At 38.3% G+C, this 23,503-nt stretch overlaps 1 protein-coding gene across 3 annotated transcripts; it reads left to right on the top strand.

Annotated features, from left to right (window-relative positions):
- On the top strand, nucleotides 1–22,884 carry rgs17 (regulator of G protein signaling 17). 3 transcript variants are annotated; one of them, XM_083538563.1, is made up of 6 exons: nucleotides 1–402; nucleotides 1,879–2,115; nucleotides 14,138–14,268; nucleotides 19,032–19,106; nucleotides 19,374–19,605; nucleotides 21,624–22,884. In XM_083538563.1, the coding sequence occupies exons 2-6, from the start codon at nucleotides 2,113–2,115 to the stop codon at nucleotides 21,807–21,809; spliced, it is 627 nt and encodes a 208-aa protein (XP_083394689.1). In that variant the 5' UTR covers nucleotides 1–402; nucleotides 1,879–2,112; the 3' UTR covers nucleotides 21,810–22,884. The 3 variants fall into 3 exon arrangements, with proteins under 3 accessions (XP_083394689.1, XP_083394690.1, XP_083394688.1); XM_083538564.1 differs by lacking the exon at nucleotides 1,879–2,115; XM_083538562.1 differs by lacking the exons at nucleotides 1–402; nucleotides 1,879–2,115 and adding an exon at nucleotides 12,470–12,621.
- Nucleotides 22,885–23,503: the final 619 nt, after the last annotated feature.

The raw sequence follows: 23,503 nt of genomic DNA, 5'->3' as shown, positions 1-23,503 counted from the left end.
TGCAGTCATTTCAGCGCCCATAGTAATTGAGATCTGCTAGAAGAACTTTGCATGGCCGTGGTCGTGACTGGAAGCCCATACCGCATACTAGCGTACTAAACAGTGTAGGTAGTACGATCATTTGGGTTACTATGGTTACCGTACTGTTTAGTAGGGAAGTGTGCGCTTTGGGACGTACAGCCTGCAGCTTTGGTTGACAGCTGGAGCCACGCGGCGCATGCGCAGTGCGATTCACACTGGCTCGGTGCTGAAGTTGGGCGGATGGCAGGAGAAAAAAAAAAAAAGCAGCAGCGAGGCGGCGGCAGCACAGGGTGAAGAGCGCTGATGGAGATAAAACCCGGTGAAAACCAAGTGTAATACAGTCAGCCCGCGGTGAAGGAGGAACGTCGGCGGAAAAGGACGGTAAGGCGAGCAATTGTTCTTTCGCCGGCTTCGACGCGTCCCGCTAGCATGGTGCCGCTCGCTAGCTGTCGCCCTGCGCGTCGGGTAGGAGCAGGGACTCGGTTAGCGTTAGCTCAGTAGCCGTGCTGGAGGAAACGCGCTCGTGCCGTGTCAGATCGTGACGCTTATTTATTGATGAGCTGAAAAAAAGACGTGTTTTCTCTCCCCCTTCACCACCCGCACTGACTGCTGCACAAATCGGATCTAATCACAGCAAAGTGAGAAGAGCAATGCTTAGGGCAGTACGGAGCTTATTAACATTACATACATACACACATACACACACACACACACACACACACACACACACACACACACACACACACACACACACATATATACATACAGCAGTCCTGCAGGGTTGGACTGATTCCTGGCCATCGTTTCTCGCTGACTTTCTCCCTACACACTGAAAAGAAAGATCGCTTTCCCACGCTTCCAATACAGTAGCCAACCACCCTCTTCCTGAGTGTCCCCCTTTCCCTTTTGATGGTCCATCTGCTTTCCATCAGCGGTTTGTTTAAGACCTGACAGATGATGCACACCAAATAAATAGTCCTTCTTACCTACAGAAGCACTTGAGGACCAAACACTGGTTTTACTTTAGTAATGCTGTGAACTGCCCAGGGCCTCAGCTGGATTAGATTTCTTTGCATAAAAGAGGCTCAGTGGTGAAGATGTCGGATCAGAAGGTCGTGAGTTCAAATCCCACGACCACTAAGATGCCACTGTTGGGCCCTTGAGCAAGGCCCTTAACCGCTCAGTTTTGGAGATAATCATAAGCCGATCTGTATAAAGTTGTTTGCCAGTTGCTGTAAATGTAAACGGATGATTGCACTTCTTGTACACTTTTCTTTTTTACTTTTCCTGTAGTTTGCAGGTGAGAGAACCAGCGTGATCCCAGCCATCTCAGTCTCATTTCTATTGAGTAAGCACTCTTTTACGTAACGCTTGAAGGATGGACACCCAAATCATCTAAATATGCAGTCGGATTGAAAAAGGATATAATAATTGATGGTATAAGGAGGTTTACTGTGTTGGGGAAGGAGTCTCCAGTGTCAGTGGTTTTGTTGAGAGAACTTTTTGGTAGCGCTCAGCATTCTGGTTTCTCTGTAAGTCAGTTGTTTTGTTTTTTTCCTTTAAGAGGCAGAAAAAAGAGGCTGATGAGGCAACCGTTGTTTATATCTGTAGTTATATAAGTGGTCAATTGAACTATAAATAGTTGACTTATTTATTAATTCTTTCGAAAATTGCGATAGTTGGGAACCGTGCGTAGTAACGGGAATAAAACACATCAGAAAGTGCTGTTGCAGTACATTTGGGAACCGCTAGCTGGTTATGTACCGCTGATGGATCTGCTTCTCTGGCGTAACGTATTAATTACCATGAATGTTTCATTTTTTGGCCCACGAAAGTAACAGTTTTTATTATTTTTAGATGTTTTATCCTGGTTGTACCTCACCCTTGAACGAAGAAAAGGAATACCAGGTGTAGCAAACCTACCTCTACCTACCACACACCTTCTCTTCAAGCAGCCTCCACCAGTGATGATAAGAGAAGAAACGAGAGGTCATCAGCACGTTTCTATCCCGCCATCGTTCCTAACTCAGCGTTCAATTTAATCACCATGAGATTTCTGCCTGATCTGTGGAGGGAAAGCTGCTAATTTGCATGGTAGGTTTTGCACATTATGACACTTCTCCTTTGTGAGGTAATGGAATGAAGTCCTGTATAAAAAAAAAGTGTCCAGGTTCCACTTTAAATCACCCTTTATACTGTGTATATGTATATATATATATATATATATATATATATATATATATATATATATATATATATATATATATATATATGTGTGTGTGTGTGTGTGTGTGTGTGTATGTGTATATATATATATATGTGTGTGTGTATGTATGTGTATATATATATATATGTGTGTGTGTGTATGTTTATATATATATATATATATATATATATATAAAGGAAACGAAAAAACGCACTTCACCTGTGTTCTGAGCTGCACGGCATCAGGAGAAAAACTTCCACCGGTGGCGCACGACGATGACAAAAGATAAACTCCCCAGAGAAATACAGTGGTACCTTGACCTACGAGTTTAATTCGTTCCGTGGACGAGCTCGTATCTCAATTTGCTCGCACACCAAATCAGTTTTCCATAAGGAAAATACTTAAAATGGCGTTAATCCGTTCCAACCCTCAAAATGACACCCCGTTTTTATGTTTCATGTTATTAAATTGGAAAATAAATTTCTAAATAACAAATCTTGTATAAAAACATAACAGAAAGAGTATGTAAAGATATAATAAGGTTTTATTTTTACTCGGAGATGAGACGACTTGAGCTAAGGAAAACGCCGGTGGGGTGTGTGTGTGTGTGTGTGTGTGTGTGTGTGTGTGTGTGTGTGTGTGTGTGTGTGTGTGTGTGTGTGTGTGTGTGTGTGTGTGTGGAGAAGGGTAGAGGCGATTTTTCTTGGCAACAGTGTTATGGGTTAGTCAAAGAAACTTAGAAATGAGCATCAAAAAATAAAAAGGACATAATCCTCGGTCTTGCACACATGCAGTAATACTGGCAGAATGCAGTGCCAGGCTATTCCCAAAATACCGCTATGCTCCTTATAGAACCGCAACATATTGCATTTAGTGTCTTTTGTTAAAGCCTGTGTAAAGTTCATTAGTTTCAGAGAAGACTTATAGACAGGTACGGCTTATTTATGTTCAAAATAAAAATCTTTGTCAAATTCAGTGGGTGCGGCTTATATAAGGATATAATAATAATAATTAATAATATAATATATAATTTATTAATTTATATATTTATTTATTTTATTTAAAATGAACTGAGGTTGTAGAACCTGAGCACAGGACACAATATTACATTGTAGATACTGTGTCTAGGGATGCAATATTTTTGTAATTCATTTCGCTTTTTTAATTCACAATAAATTTGTATTTTGATTATAATCCTACACAGCATGAACATAAAAGATCAGTTGTTGGCCAAATGATGCACACAAACTGTCTATTTTTAATTGATTGTATTATATCTTCATGTTTTGTTTTGTTTTCATCTCAGGGTTGACGTATTTAAAAATAAGCACCAAATCCATTTCTTTCTTGCTAACCAATAGATACATAAATGCCGTGTATGAGCACAAGCCAAAACATTTTCAGACTCCTGAGGTTTGGAGTTGACTATTAGGAGGGCGTCAACAAATTAAATGTTTTTGTACTCAATTTCGAGGTAAACCTAAAACAGGGTGGCACCTTGAAGAAACAAGATTGGTTATAATATATGGATGTTGATAGAAAGGAAATAAGTGTAGGTTTTTATTAGTGCCACTGAGTCAAAAAAAAAAAAAAAGAAATTCCATCTAATTGCATTCTAACTGACTCAAATAAGCTACTCACTGACCAAAACTTCACATCCTTCACCACATGGGTTAGAAAACAGAAAAGCGTTGATCATGTTGACCAGTTGCTAGTTTGAGCTCAAGTTTATTTTAAACCCCTGGAGGTGTTTTCTGATTGGACAGCAAGGAAACGTATATTTGACTAAAAATGGGGGATACAGCTTGAAAATCAGGTTGAACATAACATCATTGGGCCGACAGCGTATTGTAATGTTTTTACGTCATTTAGAGGTTGTTCAGGACAACAAACGAGTTTTTTAAATAATTAACTTAGTCCAAAGAATGAATAATGAAGTTTAAATAATAATGCTTTGAGGAGATGTTGCAGTTTTAGTACGGTGTTTGCTACACAGTGTCGTCTATTATAATTCACAATGAATATAAAAACAGCATTCTATATTCACTATATTTGTCAATTGTAGACTTTCAAACATTTGCAAGTAAAAGATGTGGCACAAATAATAACCTAGTCATAAAATGTATTTTAGACTGAGTTGTTGGATAAAAATCTCTGGTTGTACTATACAATAGGGTGTAACGGTACAAGTATTCGTACCGAAATTTTCAGAATCAGGGCTTTCTATTTGATACACGTGTGTAACGAATGCAATTCTTTTTACGTGCGGAACAAATTCCATCAGATTCAGTTTGAATTTAAACTTGAAAACATGCACAACAATGCCAGGGGATAAATAAAAACTAAAGAAGAGTTAGCGCAGTGTCACTGTAGTTACTCACTTTGTACCGGAAATAAGATTTGTTTTACGCATGCTTAAAAATGATAAAGAATCCATAGAGCTAGCGTTAGCCACTAACGAGGGAGTGGCTAGCAGCTAACGCTAGCGCTATTGATTCTTTAGCGTTTTATATCCAGCTTCAAGAAGTTTTCTTAAAAGGAGAAAATCCTGACAATTCCACATATCGAGGGAGTGAATGAAGTACAGGTACTAGTCGACTTACGACCTATGCAACTTAGGACCATTCGACTTTACGACCACAATCGCTAGCCGCGGCGTACGACAGTGCGTACCAGCTTCCGGCATCATTTCACAATACTGTACATATAGCCTACTCTACTTACGACCAGTCTGTCGGTCCCAATCGTGGTCGTAAGCCGACGACTACCTGTATGGAAGGATTGAAGACTCGTATGTATTACCTGAATGGGGTCTGGCAAATGTAAACTATTTATAAAAATTTATTTTATTAATTTAAATTAATTACTCAGTTTTGATCAATATAATAAAATGGTGTATTGCTTTAATGTGATTCATTCTATTTAATTTGTATAAAATATTATAAAATATTACTTTATATATTATTTAAACCAAGCAGTAATTTAAATCAAGCAATTGTTTGAAAAATATAAACCGTTCAAATGTTAATGATCACAAATTTTATTAATAACAAACTGCCTTAATAAAAAAAAAAAAAAAAAAAAACGACAAGCAATTTAATGTTTTGCGTTTATTCCCCCCATCTGTACCAAAATCTAACCGAACCGTGACTCAATAACTGAGGTACGTACCGAACTGTGAATTTTGTGTGCCGTTACACCCCCAATATATATTATTGTATTGTATAATATTTTGTAACATTACTCAGTGCAGTGCTGATCTCACTGAACGTATTGTGTTTTGTTTGGTGAACAAATGAAGTTCCACATATTATGATCATGGCATGTTTTGTCTATAATCATCCCCTAACAAGCAGTGCTAAATATTACATTACAAAACCACAATATATAAAGTTACAGGCTGCAGCAAGTAGTCAAAATAATTCAAGATGGCGATTATAGATATGTATGGTAGTAGTGCAAGAGTGCGCATTCCTCTGTGTGTAGAATGTCATTAAGGCCACTGAGAGCAGCGTCGTAACTGTGCCGCACTGCACTGTGTGCAAAGCTGTTTCATCGTTTCAACAACTGTTTCAACGAATTTTAATGCGGACAGTGGGAAAAGAGACACGGATTGACTGATTTGAATGCCCTAAAATATAGTGTTTACTCATATAAGGAAAATCATAAACCAGTTCGGGTTTTTTTGCAAGTTGCACAAACTTTTCATAGCAGCACATGGATGATTCTCTGCTTTGAGACAATATCCATTGGACATTGGACAATTGAATTGATGAGATGTGCAAGCATGATAAATGAAAGTGCCTTCTGTTGGATGAACGAAATTCATTAAACGATTAATGTTCCAGCTTTGTTATTGAAGTAAGAGGGTTGGATATATATCTTGTAATGTAGTAGTAAAATATGCACAGCATTCTAAATCTTAGCTGTTTGACATGAATGATGAGAAATGTCTCAGATTAAGTATCATGTAGATGTAGAGATGGAGAAAGATCCATTTAAATGAGCACAAGTTAAGTATCATTTGCTTTTATTTTAAAATAACTTCCTTCAGTATAGTAATTGGATGTTAAATGTTCATACTTGGTTCATTTCATGTCAAAAAAGTAAAAAAACAAACCAAAAAAAAGGCAACTGAGCCACATTGAAGATCATTGATTATCGGTTGATTAATTTGTAGGATTAATGGATTCTTGTTTTTTTTTTTTTCTCTAAGTTCAAACCCTTAAATATTATTGTGCTACACCTCAAAATAAGAGTTTTGTTGTTTTTATGTGATAATTTAAGTGATAATTTGCTTCCACTAATACAGAGTATCAATTAATCGGCTGGTGTTTAATCATTATTATACATAATCCACGTGACACCACATTCATCCTGCCCTGAAGGCTGAGAAAGCTGAAACGCAATTTAGTCCGGTGAAATTAGCAGCTAATATAATAGAGAAAGATGTTTTCAATGTCTGATTGTATCTGTGTCATTTGTGGGATAATTTTTCCGGCGTTCGTCGCCGTTGCTTTGGTTGGGTATTTTCAACCAATAATGCAGCACTGTGGCTTGATTAATCACATCATGTGTCAAATAAACAGGAGTTATTTTGTTATTTTGTTTACAGTAGTGACCTCTTATTTTATTTTAAGTAACATAGGAAATTAGAAAGGCTGTAATTCTCAAACTTGTGATGATTTGCTTAATCCAGTTTATAAGCTGTTGATTTTCTTTACACAAATCTGGTTTCTGGTTTATGTAACAGAAAACGAAACTTGTTAACCTGATGCTTTATTTTCTGTATTTAAAAAAAAAAAAAGTATAACTTTGTAAGGTTTCATCAAACAAACACAAAGATTCTTTATTATATATACACAGTACAGACCAAAGGTTTGGACACACCTTCTCATTCAAAGAGTTTTCTTTATTTTCATGACTATGAAAATTGTAGATTCACACTGAAGGCATCAAAACTATGAATTAACACGTGGAATTATATATGGAATTATATACATAACAAAAAAGTGTGAAACAACTGAAAAATGTCATATTCTAGGTTCTTTAAAGAGCCACCTTTTGCTTCGATTACTGCTTTGCACACTCTTGGCATTCTCTTGATGAGCTTCAAGAGGTAGTCACCTGAAATGGTCTTCCAACAGTCTTGAAGGAGTTCCCCGAGAGATGCTTGGCACTTGTTGGCCCTTTTGCCTTCACTCTGCGGTCCAGCTCACCCCTAAACCATCTCGATTGGGTTCAGGTCCGGTGACTGTGGAGGCCAGGTCATCTGGCGCAGCACCCCATCACTCTCCTTCTTGGTCAAATAGCCCTTGATGCCTTCAGTGTGACTCTACAATTTTCATAGTCATGAAAATAAAGAAAACTCTTTGAATGAGAAGGTGTGTCCAAACTTTTGGTCTGTACTGTATATACACACACTATTATTTATTGACTATCTTTAAAAGTTTTGTTTGCGATGTAATATTCTATTTCATGCTGCTGCTCGTTCTTGTGTTTTCTTTCAGTCGTTAAATTTGTCAGTGTAAATTTAACGTGAGCTCAGTAAAAAAACGACGTTAAACGTTAACGGATTCAGCTTTACAGATCCTCAAATCCTATGCAGTGGATATCAAACTAAAGTTTTTACCTTTAATATTCAATTTGAAAATGAGATGATCAATCACGCTCTGTAAGCTTTTTGATTGATTCGATGCTGGTTAACAATACAACTAAAAAGAGCTGACTAGATGATAATGTCAGGACACCGATCAGGTAATCCATCTGGTGAACTACAGTGTTTGCTCCCTTAAAAAGAAAAAAAAAGGCTTTAATGCGTTTCCTGAAGCCTCTCAGCTCAACAAAATTGGTGGATGAACAAGCAATTGTGTAATAATGCAGTGATCCGGATAAATGGTGCAAAACGCATAAATACAATAAACTCCGATACATGTGATAGAAGTTTTGAAAAGACACATTTTTATAGTTTAATAAGAGTATAAACAGGTAGGGAACTCATTCTAGTGAAAATTTATAATGAATATGTAGCTGAAATTTTGTGAGGATATGGAAAATGGAAAACGGAATGTCTCTTAAATTTTTTTTTTTATCTGATTGGTTTTCTCTGAGCGTAGTCACATGACCGCTATAAAAGGCTGTACAATTGTGCAATCAGGTTAGTGTAAGTTTTTGCCTTTTTTTTTGTGTTTTTGGTTTTTTTTGCTTCCTTTTTTTTTTTTACTCAGTTAATGGTGACAAACAGATCTGTCATTAATTATTTAATTTCCTCTCATCGCAAAAGCCCCCCACAGTTTTAACAAGGGTAGGTGCGGTTATTTATAATATGTTGCGATTGAAATCAATTCTGTTTTTAGCAGTATTTAGGTGACTGGTTTGTGTTTTAATTGTGGTTTGTTCTCAGCGCTTTGCATTGCATTCGTATAATACATCGCGTAGTTTTAACACTGCTGCTCTTACGGTAACGATACTTCAGCTCAACATTTGGCAGCTCAGTATGCATTTATAAATGATTCAGGTTTCCTGTTAACCCCATCCACATATTTTGAAGAAATGTGACATAATGTACATGTAATGCATTCTATTACTGTCTGCTTTCATTAACAGTCATGTGGTATACAGTGTGTAATTCTGCTGGGATTTAATCGATTGTGTAAAGCACTAGCACTTACTGTGTGGAAAGTCAACTACATTATTATGTCTGCATTCAGTACATAAATATTGTCCTTTATATACACGTAAAGTATGCAAGTGTCTTTGGGATCACAGCATATTGGTAAAGATGGAATTGGACTAACAAGGACGAAGACTATCAGCATCAGCTCAAAATTCTAAGAAAGTGTAGGATCACGCTTTCGCAACTAATATTGCAATTCACTAAAATAATTGTGAATCATAACTGGGTTTGAAAGTCTGTAGAAGAGGATTGCATAAGTTTCCTGTGGGTATTCTCATATGCATATGAGTTTCTTCCCTTTTTTTAAACATGTGCCATTAGTTGCATTGGCTGCTGTGAAGGTGTACTGCATATAGGTGTGCCTTAGGTTTTTTTGTTCTGGTAGCATGGTATAGACAGGACAAAAACTCCTTCAACTGTTGAGCAGTGAAGATGACATTATTTCAGTATTGTTCAATTGTTTTTAAGTTGTACTCTAATTTTGATCTCCAGTGTATGTCTTTGGGATTTTTTTTCTTTGTGATCGAGTGTATTTCTGCTGTGTCGCCAGTGTTCCTGTAACAGGCTCTGTATCCAAAGCAAACCTGACCAGGATAAAGCAGTTACTGAAGATTGATGAATGAATAATTTAGTTAGGAAAAGGCCAGCATACAGAGACATCAACCCTTTTTTGGGGCCTCTGTGACTTAAGTGGGTGATTTGGATTCAAAGGTTACGTCACTTTTGTGTGAGGAAAGATACACTTTGTGGACATCTGTTTGTTTATTTTGTATATGTATTAAATCTTATTATATAACATCCTATTTCACATTTATTCCTCGTTTTCTGCTATAATAACCTCTACTCCTCTGTGGAGATTGGAGCCAAAAAAGTGTTAGTACTGATATATTGTGAGGAGGTCTGGGGTGCAGTCAGTGTTCCAATTCATCCCAAAGGTGTTCAGTAGAGTCGAGGTCAGAACTCTATAGCAGGTGTGGAGCTCATTTTGAGGACAGGGATATTTTCATGCTGGAACAGGTTTGGGTCTCCTAGTTCAAGTGAAGGGAAAATGAAATCCAAAGACATCCTATAAAAATGTTTGTTTCCAACTTGTGTGGTAACAGTTTGGGAAAGAGCCACATTTGGCAGGAATGGTCAGATGTCCCAATACTTTTCTCTCTATAGTGTATATGTAATCCCTCTTTTTATTTCTTATTTCAAATTTTTTTTACATGACATGACAAGAACACCTTTCTTTCACAATGAAACCAAAAAAAGAACAAAAACACGATGCAGTTTATTTTTAATAAATGAATGTGAGATGGATGGGTTGTACTTCACATGGGGTCTGTGTTGTAACATCAGTCTCGGGGGCGCTAACACTGTGCAGTCATCCATCGCCGTGCTTTGTGCTCGCCATCACTTGCTGCTCTAGAAAGTGTGTACAGTAAAGTACACCAGAACACAGAACACTTCCATGGGGACTATTAGGCAAAACAGAATAAAGGTACAAAAACACACACACACACACACACACACAAAGCTGTATGACTATGTCTTTACAAAGATGTTTATCAAACTTCCAGGAAACTAGCTCAAATATAGCTGAAGCAGCAATCAGCAAAGAACATGAACATTTCGTGTGCAGTCCTAACATGTGACAAACAAATACACCAAATATTGTGTCAGTACACAAACGTTTAGCCAAGATATGACCTCAGTGTGTTTCCAATAGCAACCCTTCAGTGAACAAAGAAGTCCACATTGCTAGGTTCATGGCCTTGTGTTCTGTTTGGTATCGTATCGCTGCCATTGTTAAGACATTATAGGGATTAAATAATAAAATTCCTTTTGATCACAAATTAAAAAATAAAATTTCCAGTTTGTCTTTCCTGTTACTGATCATTGCCATTAGTACTTAAAGTTATGGTTGTGTGTTCACGAGGGTTTACTTTGATCAAATCACAGTGATTTTACATGTTGGTAGTTAGATTGTTGATTGCAATGTAGTTACAGTATATGGAGATGTGTTTGTCCGTACTTGGCCTGTTGGTGGCACTAGAGGGTTTGTGAGGGGACATTCAAAAGAAGCTAGAAGTATTTATTTAGACTATGCCGAGTCAGCATGCTGCATGTTTTAACCCAAGAATGAATGGTTCTATAATGTGCTTCAAACTTCTTTCAGGCATGTACAGGTGTAATGCTGCTACTGCTGCAACTACCACTATTACCACTAATGATTATACTATCTCTGGACAGATTTTAATGGAAGCTTTAATATATACTATTAGACAGCATACTATCTTGCGAACCTATGTCCTATGCATCTATCCACAAGGATCCTTGAATGGTTTCAGGGCGTTGAAAGGCAGATCTCACCCAGCTAAACACCAGCTCTTTGGCCGAATGGGGATCATCCATTGCAAACACTTACCGGTACATACTACATTTGTAGAATGTGTGTTAAGGCTCATTTTAAGCTTGGTGGCTGGAGGTACAAGAGCTTACTGAGACACATTATTCAGGTGTAGTAAATCTGGTATTTTGTGTTGTAATTTGACTGAATTGACATCAAGGTGGCGTATCAGGTAGTGCCTGTGCCACATTGCTCCAGGTCTGATCCTGATCTCTGGCCATAGTCTGTGTAGAGTTTTGCATGTTCTCTGTGAATAGGCTTCTCAAAAGTCCCTATTTGCAAATGAGTGTATGAGACTGGATTATTGTAAAGCACTTGCCGCAATTGAATCGTAAATCTATGACTAGACTGATGCCAATGGAATACAGGTCTGTTTTTTCATAAAGCCTTTGCCCTCCTATGTTTGCCTGTATAGACGTTTGATCGACAGAGGTTTGTGTCCATGCCTAATTTGTTAATTAGAAATTAATGGCTCGACGATGTTCTACCAGGAGCCCACTGATTTACAAGACCATGAACCTGACACAACAGGACTGTTTGATGCCCTTGTTTACTTTATAGCTTGTTTAGGTCTTTGGCACTGTGCAAACAAATTAGGTTCTTCACATTATAAATAGACCATAAAATACAGTTCCTGTTACTGGATGCCGGGAATGACTCCAGTTGCCCTGCATTGCACGTCGATGTCTGGATGTCTCACTTTGGAACTAAGAGATATCCACAGTCATAGAGTTGCGCAATGCATGCACTCTACTTTTCCAAAATAAATAAATAAATGACCCACTTGGTTTTGGGATTGTTCCCAAATCATGGAGATGTATGCTAATCAAACACACATGGTGCTAATTCAATTAGCCACACCCAAACTGTTGAAAAGTGCACAGAGGCTCTTTGTTCATTAGTGAATCTTCATAAATAAGGGTTGAACATTTACACCACGTGGACGAGGGGAGCGAAAAAATGACACTCTGAAAGTGCAGGTTAGCAACGCCCCACAGATGTTCTCATAACCACTCCTAGTTTATTGTTGTTTTCTCTTACCCACTCGGTGCATACTCTTTTGCATATTCCTCAAAGCACTTCATGGTTACAACAGGCATAAACAAAGGAGTTCCTCACCATGTTTTGCATCAATATGCATGTTTTCCACTGCCTAACTGGTGCCGGCCATGCTTTGCATCTCTACCTTATTGACGTGAACAAAATGTCACGATATGCTGCACAAAAACGCTTCTCAAACTGACCTTTCCACCCGCCGCTTTCGGATCACTGTGAGAAATGCAGTGTATTAAAAGGCTTGAAGACAACATTATGGATTTATGGGTAAGACCTTAGTGTCATTATATGTTATGCTGCGTATCTCTTGGTGCAAGAGGCTTGGTTGGTTATCCACGGCTATGCTGCGACTGCTGCACTCTATTCACGATTAACATGTATTTGTTTTTGAATGTCTTTGTGTACAGCAGGCACATTCTCAGCTGTTCTTGCCCTCTCTGAACTTTGGGGGGCAATTTGTATTATTATTTTTTTTTTTTTCATTTTTTTTTTTGCTATTTCTTTATACATAAATGAGTTGAAAAAATAACGGTAAAACCTTTAACCGCATTCATGCCATACTGAAAAAGCTGATGATGCTGTGTCTGCTTTGTTCTTACTACGCTTGATGCTGTGTGTCTGATATGAATTTGCTTTGAAGCTTGCTAGAATTGTCTTTTTGAAGGGTATTTTAAAATGAAAACAGTGGGTTTTTTTTTTTTTTTTTTTTTTTTAAAGCTTTCAAGAACTGGTTATTAACCATTCAAAGAAAAGTACAGGAGTGAGAGCTCTGAAGGCTGGTGAACGAAACGAAAACTCGGGTTCAAATCTCATCACTGGCATAGAAGCACTTTCCCATTAATTAATCCCTTAATTTTTGGACTGCTTTAGTTCTCACTAGTAAACAGAGTGAATAAATAATTGATCATTAGGAGTGTGTCAAATAAGATTAATCATATAATTAAAGAAAATATGTCAGGAAGGTCATGAAAATTCTCTTTGAATTGTAGATGCTTCCATATGCGTATAACTGTGAAGTTCTATGACGAGGGAAGCCACAAGCACTTTAGCCACAAGTTTGTGCTTTAATGGCTAATGGGTTTTTAGTTGCTAGTAAAGCACTACTGTTAAGACATGCTTGTGCAGCATCTGTCTGTCCTGACTATAGCGCTTAGACAGTTTCTTTCCTGTTTAATAATATATGAAAGGTCATAACTATTGAGCAAATAATGCTTGTCGCTTTATTTAAAACATATTAAGATTTGCATTTTCCGTCCAATATCGTGGCCAACAGGATTTCAGCAGTTTCCAAGATATGTTTCTTTCAATTGGATCATGCATTACTTTCTTTTGTAATGAAAAAGAAATCGGATTAAAGCAGCGTCCTGAAGCTGAAACGTGCGTTGCGTTGAATAGGAACCCTGTGCAAACCAGACGAAACCCCTTGATTTTGTTCGTTTACAAGATGACCCTTGGTTTTTTTAGATCTTCTTTCACCTTTTAAAACCTCTTTGTTAGCTTTATTCACAAAGGCCCAATGTATTTGTATGGACATCATTTGAATAAAAAAAAAACAATGAAAGCATAAACCATATCCTGTAGCACACATTAACTTGTCCATGACTATGACATCACTAGATCCGTTCTACATTATAATAAGAAGGAAAAACATTGTGATCTAAGGTACTGTCTAAGTAAAACTTGAATGTCATACATTTATAATATTAAATCACACATTATTGAAAAATATCTATACATGAGTCTGAAATGAGTTTAACCGATCCCTGTCCTAATGTTTGTTTAGCCGCAGAGTGTGAGTGGAGTTGAGATGAGGAAACAGCAGCAGGCCCACATTGAAGGACCCCCTCAGGCCCCCGGGCACCCAAGACCGAACACCTGCTGTCTGTGCTGGTGTGGCTGCTGCAAATGCCTCTGGTAGGTCATGTCCTGTTATAGGACAAAAAACATATGTAAATTAAGCTGGATAAAACTATTAGGTGCTATATACTGTATATTAGAGCTTTTACAGCTGTTTGAGGAATTATCATTATCATTTTGATTAAATATCACTTTAGTACAGGGAATTACATCTTCCAACTCGGTTGCATCGATTACTTGTTTTCTTTTACTTTTTTTAATCATTGATTCTTGATACAGAAGCAGTGGATTCACTTAGTATCAATCAGGATTATCACATAGCATTTATTTCAGATCTGTTTTACATCCCTACAGGTGTCCCAGTACATTTGTACATACAGTATACACAGATGGTCCCTGAGTTACGATGGTTCGAATTCCGATTTTATGATGACGATAACAACGTGTTTCGTGCGGTAGACAAACATAGCAGTGAGTGCTCAGCCCTCAGCCTGTCCACACGCCAGTGCCACATACATACACTATATGGGCAAAAGTTTGTGGACATTTCATTATAAGATTCCTATGTGTTTTTCCAACATCCCATTCCGGATTTTGTGCCTATTTGCTGTTATAAAAACCTCCACTCTTCTGGGAAGGTGTTCCACTAGAATTCCGAGTGTTGTTGTGGAGATTTGTGAGCAATTAGCTACAAGGATGTTAGTAAAGTCAGGTACTGATGTAGGCGAGGTGAGGAGGCCCGGGGTGTCAATTCATCCCAAAAGTGTTCAATAGGGTTAAGGTCAGAGCTCTATAACAGGACACTTAAGATCTTCCATTCTAACAGAGCTTGCTTTAAGCCCAGAGGGAATTGGCATGCTGGAACATGCTCAGGTCTCCTAGTTCAAGTGCAGAGAACATTTAATGCTACCGCATCCAGACATATTGTTCAATTGTGTGCCTCCAACTGCGTGGTAACAGTTTGGGGAAGAACCAAATATGGCTGGAAAAGTCAAGTGTCCCAATACTTCTGTTCATATAGTGTATACATTATACACTCACTGGCCACTTTATTAGGTACACCTTACTAGTACCGGGTTGGACCCCCTTTTGCCTTCAGAATTGCCTTAATCCTTCATGGCATAGATTCAACAAGGTACTGGCAACATTCCTCAGAGATTTTGGTCCATATTGACATGATAGCATCACGCAGTTGCTGCAGATTTGTCGGCTGCACATCCATGATGCGAATCTCCCATTCCACCACATCCCAAAGGTGCTCTATTGGATTGAGATCTGGTGACTGTGGAGGCCATTTGAGTACAGTGAACTCATAGTCATGTTCAAGAAACCAGTCTGAGATGATTCGCGCTTTATGACAAGGCGCGTTATCCTGCTGGAAGTAGCCATCAGAAGATGGGTACACTGTGGTCATAAAGAGATGGACATGGTCAGCAACAATACTCAGGTAGGCTGTGGCGTTGACACGATGCTCAATTGGTACTAATGGGCCCAAAGTGTGCCAAGAAAATATCCCCCACACCATTACACCACCACCACCACCAGCCTGAACCGTTGATACAGGATGGCAGGATGGATCCATGCTTTCATGTTGTTGACGCCAAATTCTGACCCTACCATCCGAATGTCGCAGCAGAAATCGAGATTTATCAGACCAGGCAACGTTTTTCCAATCTTCTATTGTCCAATTTTGGTGAGCCTGTGCGAATTGTAGCCTCAGTTTCCTGTTCTTAGCTGTCAGCAGTGGCACCCGGGGTGGTCTTCTGCTGCTGTAGCCCATCCGCCTCAAGGTTCGACGTGTTGTGCTTTCAGAGATGCTCTTCTGCATACCTCGGTTGTAACGAGTGGTTATTTGAGTTACTGTTGCCTTTCTATCAGCTCGAACCAGTCTGGCCAGTCTCCTCTGACCTCTGGCATCAACAAGGCATTTGCACCCACAGAACTGCCGCTCACTGGATATTTTCTGTTTTTCGGACCATTCTCTGTAAACCCTAGAGATGGTTGTGCGTGAAAATCCCAGTAGAGCAGCAGTTTCTGAAATACTCAGACCAGCCCGTCTGGCACCAACAACCATGCCACGTTCAAAGTCACTTAAATCACCTTTCTTTCCCATTCTGACGCTCGGTTTGAACTGCAGCAGATCGTCTTGACCATGTCTACATGCCTAAATGCTTTGAGTTGCTGCCATGTGATTGGCTGATTAGAAATTTGCGTTAGCGAGCAGTTGGACTAATAAAGTGGCCGGTGAGTGTATAGTTTTTGAAGAACGGTACTGTAAATTGCTTATTTTTGCTAAATTATTTACTGTAATTTGTTAATAATTTAACAATATACTACCCCATATTGATCACCATTCTTTAAGACTCCTGGGAAGGCTAGGCCGTGCTTTGACCTACGATCATTGGGACACATCTCCATCATTAGCCAGGCACTACTTGTGTTTGTTTTTTTATTTTATTTTTGAATATAATTTTAATATTTTCTTTCCCTGTTTTATACAGTATCGTGTTCTTTCTAGTTTCCTTTTCTATTTTCCAATGAGGGAAACATTTTCGTGCCATTTTTTTTTCTTTTCTCCTTCTTTCTTCCTTCTTATACTTAAACACAAATATCACAAGAAATTAAGAAAACATTAAGAACGTAGGGGCAAACCTGTGTTTTTAAGGTTGAGTTTCCACAACCGTTCTCTATTATGCTCTGTATTTATCAGCTGTGCAGGGCTCTATTTCTGTCCCCACATCACATGCAAAACAGCTGTGTGGAACACTTTATATATTTAGAGTGCTCTCAGCATGTGCGGACCCCTTCGGCTAGCAAGCCCAATTATACTTGCACAATAGAGACTTTGAGAAAGGAAAGGCAGCCTTTCTTGTCTGTAAACCTAAAAATAGAAAGTCTTGAATGGCTTTGGGAATTATCAGATCTGTAATTTGAGTGAGAGAAAGTCGCCTGGAGGGAGTTGGGTTTTTTTTTACCTTTTTTTTTAAAAAGTGATCAATTTTTCGGGGTTTTTAGTTAAATTCTTTTAAAGACACTTGGGAAAATTGTCTGAAAAAAAGAAGAAAAAAAACCCTCAACACTACCCCTGCTGCTCCTACTGCCATTAGCAGCATATCCGGAGTTCTCGTTGCTGTGTCTTCAGTGCACTGATTCAGTCCTTGAACTCAAGCCACAGTAGTTAGTTGAATGGATTTTTGTGTAGCCAATGACTTACCTGTGCTCTGAAAGGAACAACTTCGTTGTCTTCTGTCTTATTCACCCCAGCGAAGCTAAATAGTCTGTTCACCTCTATAAGTGAAAATGTAACAGTAACGTTGTTTGATACTGTAGGATTTCTGTATATCGTTGGACCTGTAAAAATAGTGTAGTAAGCTTTATTACCCTCAACTTTTAGGGAAATGTGGCACCCACATGTCTGACCAGCATTTCTCAGGGTTTCAAATGCCAGCCAATAAATCAAAGAATTGCTCAGTCATCAAATCGTGCATGCAGATTTATTAATAATCAACACAAAAAGATTATACATTAGCATTTGTAAAAGATTGCACAGATTATTTTAATGTTCTTGTAAAGTACATTTTTAAAGGTTTGATCTTAATGATGAATGTTTTGGTGCATTTTCTAAAATAGCACTCTGACACTTTCACAGACAAATCACAGGTGCCAACGCATGGACATGTTCGGCAGATGATACGCTACATATACAAAAGTTTGTAGACACCTGACACTAAGATTCATGTGCTTTTTTGAATTTGCAGTTATAATAACCTCCACTGTTTTGTGAAAATGTTTCACTAGATTTCGAAGGGTACCTGTGGAGATTTGTGCTCATTTAGCCACAAGGGTGTCAGTAAAGTCAAGTCAGGTACTGATGTGTAAAGAGGTCTGGGGTGCAGTCAGCGTTCCAGTTTATCCCAAAGGTGTTGAGGTCAGAGCTCTAAAAAAGGCCACTCAAAATCTTCCACTTCAACCCATGTAAACCATATCTTAATGGAGCTGGCTTTGTGCACAGTGAAGAAAAAAATACTATACGATTCAGTTGTGTAGCTTTAACTTTTGGGTAACAGTTTGGGGACATACCACATATGGCTGGATTAATATTTAACAAAGAAAACTGTATTAGTGTTTGTATATGGAAGGAGTCTCCAGTTTCAGATTGTTGTAACAGACAGTGAGTTTTCCAGGACTGTCCATCTCCAATTTTCAGCTTTTTCCTACTTAACCAACTGCTAGTTTTTTTGGGGGGGGGTTTCTGTCTTCTTCTCTACAGCATTAGATTTAAGTAGTAGTTAAAGTTAAAGTAAAAAAGCCAAACTTGTCATCTATAAGCTAAAAATTGCATTGGTGGGCAAAACAACATACTTTGGAAAGTGCTGTGATGGGATTATAATAATAATTCTAACTCTTGTGGATTAGTTCCCTATAACAGAATACTGTATTAAAGAAAACGATCACTAATAAATATAAAATGACTAATATTTATTTGCCACAAGCAGCATAAAATGTAAATCCAGCACTACAAGAAACACATGAATATGAAGGTTTGTCTCCAGCGACGTCTGTAGAATATTTATGCGAGCATGGTACAGAGCGGGCACTGCCAGGAAGTGCAATTTAGTGCATAAAATAGCTCACACGTGTGATACCGAAATGTCAGAGGTAAAAAAATAAATAAATAAATAATGTTTTTCGAATTTTAAACACTTTGAATTACTTTCATACACATAATGTGTGTTGTTTTCGAACTGGCCTGTGATAGGTTGTATTTCTTTTTGGATATTATTATTTACTTTTTCATGCTTTGGATTCTACCTGTTTAGGAACGAAGAAGGTAGAGAACATCCTGAGCGTCAAACATGTACTAAAATGGACAGCTTTGAAGCGACTGAGGAAATGTAAGTTCAGGGACATGGGGATCTATTTTTCCAACAAAATAAATGAATTAAATAAATATTATTAAATACATAGTTTTGAATATAATAAATATTTTATTTAAATATTTATTTGCCACAGGTAGTAAATTGTTTTTTGTTTTTTTTCTCTAGAACATCAAAACCATTCAAGCTTTTTTTTTTATAGTTACAGTTAACAGCAATGAAAATATATTTAAAACTGGTTATTAAATCCTTATAACCTTTTTCTGCTTTATTCCCACGCTGAAGGCATCCCACGCTGGATGAAATTGTAGCCTGGGCACGAAGCTTTGAGCTCATGATGCGCTCCTCAGAGGGCAGAGACATTTTTCGCCAGTTCCTCCGATCGGAGTACAGCGAGGAGAACCTGATGTTCTGGATAGCCTGTGAGGAATTAAAGAAGGAAACCAACCCAACACTTGTGGATGAGAAAGCAAGGATCATATATGAGGATTATGTGTCTATCCTCTCACCAAAAGAGGTAGGATTTTGATACTTTGGTCTGTGTTTTCCTTAAATGGTGTGTCTATAAAGGCTGTACAGTGCAAACCTCATAATTGAGACAAAAGCTTTAATGGCTTTAATCGTTTTATTTCCTCACATATTCATTTTAACTTGCTGCAAAAGGTGTAGGTGTAAACAGAGCCTATAATTGGTGAATATGTGTGATCATTATATAATTTTTCCATTCGTAATTCAGATGAGAAGCAGTTAGGTGCCTGAAATGCAGCTCTGGCAGCAACTCCAGCTTTCTTACTGTTAAAATGTTAACCAGTGATTCCTCATTGCTACTTCTGTTGCTTAATCCTAATACTACCTTTTAGCATGGTTAAAGCATAAATTATACTGAAACACATAGTAGTGCAAATTCCCATTTCAGCAGATCCGCTAATGTCTAGACCACAACAATTTCAGGGTTGCCAGAAACCATTCCAAAGATGTAGCCTGGATGAACTCTAGACGATTTAAAAATAGCTCAGTGAACACACAAGCAGAGAACAGTGCAGGGTGTTATATACAGTACATCAACACCTACAGCAGTTTTTATGATTTATGTATTTCTCATTATTCAGTATGTGATACTTTGACAGATCCCACCCTTGAAAAGGTCATAGTAACTAGTACTTATTATATAGACTGACCTGCTAATCTTTACACACTATTGTTTAGGAACTAGGCATTGTTACGGTGGAATACATTCACTTTTTCCTCTATCCAATCAAAACCTAAATCTAGTATGACCGATATTATCTAAAACCCTGGATATTAACTAAAAACCCCTTCCTCTATCTCACATATATTTAAAGCTACTGAAAATCTGAACACGTTGTTGAGTGTTAAGTAGAAGACAACCGATTGATCGGCATGTTTTTGATGAATCGGCAAATTAGGTCGATTATTAGGCAGGCGCATCCGACTCACCAAACCGTGCGTGCACGTTCTGCGCTACCAGCAGGTGGCAGTAGTCTGTATTTGGCGTCCAAACAGGGATGCCGGAAGAGCTAGAACTGTAAATATATAAAGCAAGCAGCGTTCCCACCTGCCTTGATCACATTTATCGGATTCGTGTAGCTTTTCTTTTTTCAAACATTTCTGCTGAGTTGCGAAGACAAGAACAAGATTGACACGTGTCTGAAAGCGACAATTGACATTAAAATAAACAATGACATTAAAATGACATTAAATAAATGACATGCCTACAGTGAAGTGTAAAATGTAACATTCCAAATAATTATAATAGTAATGACAAACAGAAAAAAAAAAGGAAAACATTGCTCAATCTTTGCAGTCCGGTCAACGACTCTGTTATCCAGAGATCCCAAGTCTGAATCATAGCAATTGCAAAGCAATCCATTTGCCCGGTGTCCAAGATGGCAAAGTTTGGTTATGCCCTATGAGAGTATTACTGTGTCTCTCTATTTATCACAGTGACTAAAGCCATTCAGGGGGATCTGTGAGCTCATGCAATGCAGAAGAGGATGAATAACGCTTTGCTGTAACGCCACTCCATGGCCAACAACCATATAATCAAATCCAGAGTTCAGTAAATAAATAGTATACAACCTCACCCTAATCTTTGATTACTAAGCAGAAATACAGAAAAAAAAAGAATCGGCTTGATGGAAAATTATTAAAGTGAATAAAACCCAAGTTCATTAATACAGAATATCGTTATTGTAATGCGGTTCAGACTTGACAGCATATACAATTTTACAACTGCATTTCACATTTACATGTATGGCATTAGGCAGACAACCATATCCATAAAGACTTACAACTGAGCAGGGGAGCATTAAGGGCCTTGCTCAAGGGCCCAGCAGTGGCAGCTTGCTGGTGGGATTTTAACTTGTGACCTTCTGATCCAAAGTCCAAAGCATTAACCACTAAGGCACCACCTCCCTGCATGTTGTAATGTATCAGAGTTAAAACCCGAAAAACTGCACTGTTTGTTCCTTAATATGTAAGTGATATCGATAAGCGATATGTTGTGTTTTGTAGGTCAGTTTGGATTCCCGGGTGAGAGAGGGCATCAACCAGAGCCTGGCCGAGCCCAGCAGCTCGATGTATGAAGAGGCACAGCTTCAGATCTACACGCTCATGCACAGAGACTCATTTCCCCGTTTCCTCAACTCGTCTGTTTACATTGACCTCCTGGAACAAAAGAGAGCCTGCTTAGACACCTAAGGTTCCAGCCAAAAGAAAAACTTGAGACAAAAAAAAAGTCCTACGGTGCCACTACAGAAATGTGTGAGGTTTCCTATACGTAGAGCGAGTAGTTAAGCAATTCTTACCGTCAGTAGTGAGCCCGAAGTTCACTTCCTGTTTAAGTGCCAATATGAGCTGCTCAGCCAACTGTGACAAAAAGAATCGTGTAAGGAAAACCATCCGAGCCCAACTTCCTGTTCTTTACTTCTTTTCTTTTCTCTGTCTGGGAGAGACTCTCTCTCTCTCTCTCTCTCTCTCTCTCTCTCTCCATCTGTCCTTCTTTCAACTTGCCTCATGTGTCTGAGGACAACTGAATAATGATTTTTATGATTGAGTAAGATTTGTTGCAGGAGGTAATGCCTGACTTTGCATGATACAAGATTTCGGAAATTGGTTCTAGCCTTGACGTTTAGCTCCAGGCAGGACTGCAGTGGGGTTTTTCTTGCGACTAAAGAGCCTTTAAAGCTCTTGTAAACTAAGATGAAAAAAAAAATGTAGTTAAAAATTTTTTTTCTTTTGGAAGCATTACCACTGTCCATCTGTCTGCCCGATTTCTTGTCCGTCGTAACAACGTTTTCACTGGGATACATAAGGGCTAGTTTTGTGGTTGGGCAGCTAAACAAACCATAAACATGACTTTCCTCTGCAAAAATCAAAATGCCTCTATATCAGTTAAAGGGCACCGAAGCTGCTGACGCTGACCAACAACCACAGTTAATTGTGTGCATCCTCCCAGGCCCTCCCAGTCTACTCGTCCCTGAGAGAAGCACAGGTACTGTATGTCACTCGTTGTAAGCACTGCTGGATTAGAGTTTTGCTTGAAAATAAATCAGCAGCATCTCCGAGGTACGAGAGAGAATTTAGAACTGTCATTTACATTGAAATGCCTTTTTTCTTTAAGGTCTTAAGGTTGTAAACACTGCCTTGTTTTTAAAGGCGTCACTGTATTTGAAATAATGACATGTCTTTGTTCAGGCACTGCACAATGACACATTTCCTCAGAGGTGATGTTTAGTAACATGCTTCTGGTTTTAATATAAACGTTTTTTTGTTTTTTTTTGTGGACCGATGTGTATTGATGGTTAGCTGATTTTTATATATATATATATATATATATACACACACACACACACGTATGTAGGCTTCATGAACTTATCTGTATGAAGCATTTGAGCCACTTTTTGGTAATAGTGTTTTAAAGAGGAGCAGTGCACATCCTATTAGCATGCATTTAGGTGTTCATGCACTAAACATGTCAGAATACACTATCCGAATAACCAATACGGATGAAATCGCACCAAGTGTTCTCGATTGCGTTTTTTTAAAGAGGTTCAATTCATTTTCTCCCTGAAAACGAGTGTTTTCAGCTAAAGTTTCTTTGATTCAGACTTTCTATTGCTGTCAACTCAATGCCAATTTGTTTTCAGTTGTGACGGCCAGTGCATGACTAACCAGTATATAATTGCCTGCTTGGTATTAACACGCTCTCGTCTTTTAGCTTTTAATACAAGTCACTTACGTCAGTCGTTATCCTTGTTCTACACTCACTGAGTTCGACGATGGTAAAAATGGTTTGCCAAAGAGCGAACCTGTTTGTTTTAAAACTAGTTTTTTCCTTTTCTTTTTTCTTTTTTTTGGTGCTTGGAATGGTGCTTGGAACAGCTCTTAAAGTG

The sequence above is a fragment of the Silurus aristotelis genome (genome assembly GCF_946808225.1).
Source record: "Silurus aristotelis genome assembly, chromosome: 4".
NCBI lineage: Eukaryota > Metazoa > Chordata > Actinopteri > Siluriformes > Siluridae > Silurus > Silurus aristotelis.
Note: the sequence above shows the minus strand (reverse complement) of the source record. Positions and strands in the feature narration are given on the sequence as shown.